The sequence below is a fragment of the Taurulus bubalis genome (assembly GCF_910589615.1).
Source record: "Taurulus bubalis genome assembly, chromosome: 1".
Taxonomy (NCBI): domain Eukaryota; kingdom Metazoa; phylum Chordata; class Actinopteri; order Perciformes; family Cottidae; genus Taurulus; species Taurulus bubalis.
In genome coordinates, this window is record NC_136589.1 from 32,208,558 (window position 1) to 32,214,925 (window position 6,368).

The 6,368-nt window shown below is 40.3% G+C and overlaps 1 protein-coding gene across 3 annotated transcripts; it reads left to right on the plus strand.

Moving 5' to 3' along the window:
- On the plus strand, positions 1-3,543 carry slc25a42 (solute carrier family 25 member 42; the record flags this gene model as incomplete). Of its 3 annotated transcripts, none has more annotated exons than XM_079221596.1 (7): positions 1-126; positions 683-794; positions 982-1,007; positions 1,324-1,490; positions 1,635-1,751; positions 2,250-2,401; positions 2,965-3,543. In XM_079221596.1, the coding sequence occupies 7 exons, from the start codon at positions 34-36 to the stop codon at positions 3,288-3,290; spliced, it is 993 nt and encodes a 330-aa protein (XP_079077722.1). In that variant the 3' UTR covers positions 3,291-3,543. The 3 variants fall into 3 exon arrangements, with proteins under 3 accessions (XP_079077722.1, XP_079077723.1, XP_079077724.1); XM_079221597.1 differs by having other exon boundaries at positions 34-126; positions 692-794; XM_079221598.1 differs by having other exon boundaries at positions 34-126; positions 704-794.
- Between the last annotated feature and the right edge of the window lie 2,825 nt (positions 3,544-6,368).

The window sequence follows — 6,368 nt, forward strand, 5'->3', positions numbered from 1 at the left end:
CTGCTCAGTAACAGCCGTGCATAGTCCTCGGGGATGGGGAGTGGAGTACAGGAACAACGGGCAACACTCACGCAGGGAGAAGTGCTGCCGCTGGATTCCTCCAGTCAGTCAGAAAAGAGCTATGAGGTGACATTTATAGACATGATCCTTCCTTCAATGCTTTAAGGAAAACATCCACCAATTAATTATTAAGTTTCTTTTTTATCTGTACGTTTTAATCAGCTGTCTGATTTTATTTAGAGATTTGAAACATTGATCAATGCGAGCAATGACCACAGTATTGTGGTGAAAAAATATTTTCTGATTATTTTCTAATTGTCATTATCTGATTATCGTCAATGGCAGAATTATCGTGGCATCCGAATGCTTTTTCAGTGTCTGTATTTGATCTGTGTACTGTCTTTATTCAAAGGACATTCTCTGCTTGTTGCTCTGCTGTATTGTATGTGAAAGAGATGAGATTTAGACCGAGCTTCATGGCTTCTTCTCTGTCTTTGGGTTCATCTACTTGTTATGTTTTGTGAACTGGTTATTCAGATGTGATCTATTGTCCTTGCATAACTCCCAAGTTATTGATCAACAGGATCTCAAACACAACTTTGTTCACACAAGGAGGCAATTTTACAGGATTCACTCTGTTGCTGTTGATGACCCTGAATGTGATTCCTCCGTAACTATGCAGGACCTCAAGCACACTCGGTCTATCCTCAACTCGCTCTTCTCTGGGGCTTTAGCAGGGGCTCTGGCCAAGACAGCTGTCGCCCCATTGGACAGGACTAAAATCATCTTCCAAGGCAAGTGGAATTCTCAGCTGACCTTAAAGTGGAAAGTGTTTTTAAATTGGAAATGACGCACATGAATGCCATGGAATTATATCTTGAACTAATGGTATGTTTGTGATATATTTATATCAATGAGAATATTAGTGATGACTTACAGAAACACTGGACATTTATATTGCACATATGTTTTGATTTCTAGTGTCCTCAGCAAGATTCTCTGCCAAGGTAAGTTTGAGCACTTTTTTAATGTCAATTTCTTGGTAAAACAACTGTGATTGTGATTTTGGGCTATACACAATAAACTGAATTGATTCTCATTAATAACAAGTGATTTCACACCTGTTGCAGGTTTTAAGCCACAAGTTTAAAGTTTAATTCACAGTTAAAATGAACTTGAATACAAATTTCATGCAATGTTCATTCAGTAACATATTTGTTGTCAGTCTGACCGTTGAAGAGTTATTTCAAAGGAACAGGTTTAAAGACAAAAATGTAATAATCAATCGTGAGCATGTGTTCATGTGTACACACTACATTACAGGAGGCCTACAGGTTGATCTACCGCACCTACCTGAAGAATGGCTTCCTCAGTCTGTGGAGGGGAAACTCTGCCACCATGGTGCGAGTCATCCCATACGCTGCCATCCAGTTTTGTGCACACGAGCAGTACAAGGGACTGTTGGGAGGCTACTATGGCTTTAAGGGGAAGTAAGTGTTGGTTTATACTGGAGACCTACTACTAGGGTCTGTTGGCTCATCCAATGACTTTTATCTTGATAGATTGTCTTTGTCTTGTGGAGTAATACAAACATCTGGAAGGCTAAGACATATTTGTTTTTCTCTGTTTTCCAGCGTCCTTCCTCCAGTTCCACGGTTATTGGCTGGGTCTATGGCGGGTACTACAGCAGCCATGGTGACCTATCCTCTGGACATGGTGCGAGCTCGGATGGCTGTAACACCAAAGGAAATGTAAGATAATTTTTAACTACCAACAGACAGTCATCAGTGGGTATTTAACACATATACACTCTGACAATAGCACTACAGCTAAATAACACAAAGGGGTGTGTTGGGTCTGCTCTTTATAAGTTCAGGTTGAATTTAAAATATGGAACATTTGGATGGCTTATCAAAAGCCACCATATTGCAGAGAAAGTCGTAAAGAACAACTGCAGTAAATGGTGGCAGATCTTGGAGGGATCATGCTCTTGTTGCTGTCACTGATTCAAGGCGCTGGTTATTAATAAATATCCATTACTAATGACTTGATAGGTGGTCCTAACATTTGCAGAAAAAAAAAAACAATGATTGAGTGAAACAACCAAATTACATGTCTGTTTTAATGAATACTTGAATCCACCGCACAGACATCCGAGGTAGTTTGTGCTCCTGAATGGATTTCACACTATGCTTCTTATCAAGTTTCATGCTAATATGTCCATTGTTTAAAAAAAAAAATTTTTTTAGGTACAGTAACATCCTGCACGTGTTTGTGCGGATATCCCGAGAAGAGGGCCTGAAGACATTGTTTCGAGGCTTTACTCCCACCATGCTGGGTGTGATTCCCTATGCTGGTCTCAGCTTCTTTACCTACGAGACACTGAAGAAATTACATGCAGGTAATGGTGACCACTTTCATGTCTACATGTAATTGTGTAGTTGTGCACAGCCCTTTTTTCCCCGCACCTAATGGTAATGTTGAATATATTAGAGAGGCACCTATGAATTATTTATTTATCAATTAATCTATCGATGACTTTTTGTTGAAGTTATGTTGCCATAACTGGGGCGATGAAGAAATATTTAGAAGATACATTTTAAGAGACTACTACCACATTTTGATAATCCTAATATATCCTGCTTTGGTGAGGACAAAAAGTAAACAGGACACAGTGCTGTCTTGCTGCCACCGACGTCTTTTGGAAGCCATTTCCAATTTGCAGAGTTTATAGAGCATCACATTGTTGCGTCTCACAGTTCACATTTCGTGGATCGAGGACTTGGGCGAGGTTTTATAGCTGCATCTTGTTCGCCGAGGGAATGCATCCTTCGACCAGGGCAGCTATTCTAGTGACGCTCAAACAGACGTTATGCAAATTTACCTATCGGTGATGTTGATTATGTCGCCCCAGCCCAAGTATATTTAATATGACACTTCTTAACATCCTCCTCTCCCATGTAGAACGCACTGGGCGCTCGCAGCCCTACTCGTATGAACGTCTGGCGTTTGGAGCCTGTGCAGGACTCCTCGGCCAGTCGGCGTCTTATCCTCTGGATGTGGTACGACGTCGTATGCAGACCGCAGGAGTCACAGGTCACACGTACAGCACCATCTTGGGCACCATGAAGGAGATTGTATCTGAGGAAGGGGTCATCCGTGGACTCTACAAAGGTCTCAGTATGAACTGGGTCAAAGGGCCCATTGCAGTGGGGATCAGCTTCACCACCTTTGACATGACTCAGATTCTCTTGAGGAAACTGCATCAGATGGGCTATACGGCGCGGTAATAACGATACAGAGAGAGGGGAAATGGGGATAGTGGGATGACGATATCCCCTTACACCCTCCGAAGAGAAAAGAAGTGAGAGAGTAACAATTGTGTGTTGCTGGATTGAAGCAAACACACACTGGCTCAGGATGCAGGATATTAATGTATTCTCTCGCTTTATCTGTGTGCAGCGGGGATGTACAGTCCCTGGAGGCGTGAGGTATGTTGGATGGTACAGAGTACCTGAACACACTGTTGTCATGTACAGCTCAGTGCAATGTGCTCAGCAATTTTCTGTGTGGTTGTCTGTGCACGCCATTTATAACGCATTTGCCCTCGTGGACCAGGCCTGTGAGTGTCAGTCTGAGAGTTTAGAGGTTCATACACACTCTGAGGTCTCTCCTGCCTTGTGTGTCTGCTTAAAATGGACACCTTCCAGTGTAATGCAGGTTGACACTCATTTATAAGTAACATTTTAAGATGCATTTGATTTAATAACAGTAAAATATGCCCCCTTGAGATTACTTTTGTTATGAGTGTGTTTATTTTAAGAAATTATTCCAAAGGTTTGTATATGAGCTTGTTGCAGATTATATGATATTAGGGGTGTTTGTATATTGAAGCACAAAGGTTCTCAGAGTACGACTTTGGAGCAAAAACAGAGGGAACAGCATTGTTTTGTTCGAGTTGAATACATTGAAATCACTATGAGTCCAGTATCTATAAGTAGAGCTTCTGAAAATTGAATTCACAGATTTGTATTTGTAGTTCAGCTCCAGTGAGGACTGCAGACTAATGCGATAGACTTTATGCCAGCGCCAACATATATGAAGTATAAAAAGTGCTCAAATATTTTGTTTTGTTTTCACTGTGATACTACCCTGTATAATGGGCCTTATAGTGTACGTTTAGTTGTTTGTGTGTGTTAATACAAATGCAGGCAGATATCTCTACGAGACGGGAATACTAGTTGAAAATAAATTCTTTGGACATACAGTCCCAGGTTATGCACATATAGGTCTTTTCCAAAATGTGAGCTCATTTACACTGATTTAACAGTTTAGTAGGAACACATTTACAGTCTAATGTAACTCGGTACAACAGCTCTGCAATGAGCACTACCTTTATGAAGTGTATAACGTTCTGTTGTTGTTGACGTTGTGTGAGAGGTGTCGCTTTAGCTCCGGTAATCTCATAGCTGTTTTGTTTTGGATTTAAATATTGAAAGGTGTTTATTATAATCTGTCTAACTTCAGTAAATCACTGGTAATGGACGAAGACGGACACATATAGGTATTTAAATGTTGTCTTCCATTTGCTGTTGGTTTGGCAGCTGCAGGGGGCATTGTTTAAAACTCAGCACAAGTTGTAGAGCTGTGCCGGTATTTACTCATGAATTAGTTTGACTGGAAATATGCACACACCTTGTAAAGAGATCATTTGAGTTCTCTGTTACAGGCATGATTTAGTCTATTTTAGGGTTCTCAGTATTGTACTTTACCGGAGCACATAATCTAATGTTCATGACATTCTTTCATAACAAGGTTTTATGTGGAGGAGTGTCAAAAATGGGACAGTGTGCTGAGTTTTCATTTGACTGTATCTATGACTGTTTGAACAGTATTGATGCAGAGGGCTCCCAGTCATTGAAGAGTGTCAATAGTTTCTATTCTTAGAGCACGCATACCGAGGGAGGAGTTGAGCTGAGGGAGCAGCTGGGTGCTGAGCCAGGTGGAGCAGAGTGCAGGAAAGTGTCATCGCCAGAGAGGAACGCAGGAAGTTTTCCCTGTGAAATGAGTGTGAGGATCTCCACTGAAACTCAAGTTGGTTTGCTAGTTAAGATACTCAAAAAAACAATATTGTAATAGTATTGTATTGTTTGTTTTTCACTGTGCGGATCACTAATATTTTGTCACTATTGGTTAATTTATAGATTTGTTTAATTATCGGACAAAATGCCCGTCATAGTTTGAGTCCTAACGTTGATAACTCTGTTTCCTGGCCAGCAGACAGAAAACCCAAACGGTTCACTGCTGTAGAAAAGCAACGTTTAGCATTTGAGAATCTCTAATCGGCTAATGTTTTGTGAGATCACTATTTAAAAGATTAATCAATTATCAAATTGGATTTAAAAAAAAATCCCATTAACTAATCAATACATTTTTGGGACACTGTCACTGTTTTTGCTCTAATCCCTCTAGTTTAAAATGACTATTAGTTACATTTAAGTGGCAAAAGATAAGTGTTTTGTTTTAACTTATAATTATGAAGTAAATGTTGATTTCAGGGGGAAATGAAGGCGGGGATTTATTGTGGAAAGTCAACTACTGTGCAACCAAAAACAGGAACATGATGCTTGGCTTCGGTCGAACAGGTTCCTAATTGAGTGAAATTAATATTTCTTGCCTATTCCTCGATGGTCTGAGTAAGTCGCTAAATGTGTTGCTCGTAGTGGCTCTGAGAAAAAACGGAAAACGATCTTGTTGCGTTTGACAGTAATAGCCTACGAGTTTTCTATTGCCAGTTTAAGAAATATACACTTCTTTCCATTTAACAAGAGGCCTAACTTCTCAAATGTCAAATATGTTTAAACACATGCAGCATACACACATTTGTCTAAATCAAATAGTCTGAAATTAGTACATTTTGGTAAAGCAACTTTGGAAAACCAGTGTGTCCTGTGCAGTGTTGCCAACGCTTTTCAAATGGAAGTAGCTCGATAGATAGATACTTTAGCACTAGCCGAAGTCACTAAGGGTCGCCAGATGAAGTCACATGCTCATGTACATATTGGTGACGTCATTGGCTTTTCATTTGTGCAAAGCTTTGAGTCAGTACCAAAACAGTATTGAGATCCGATGTCCAGCCCTCTACTGGAAAGGCTACTTCACTTTATTCACCAAAGTCAGCTCTCCCCTGACCTGCCTGTCTGACCGTCACATTGCGTCTGTCTGTCCACGGATGTTGTGATAGTTTTCTCATTGTTCAGTAAATCAGAGCGCTGTTAAAATAAGCAGGTTTGTTGAAAACTCTGAGTAAATAACCCTGAGATGAGAGAAACTCAAGGTTTTCATCCTCAGAAAGAGAGCTAACTTAA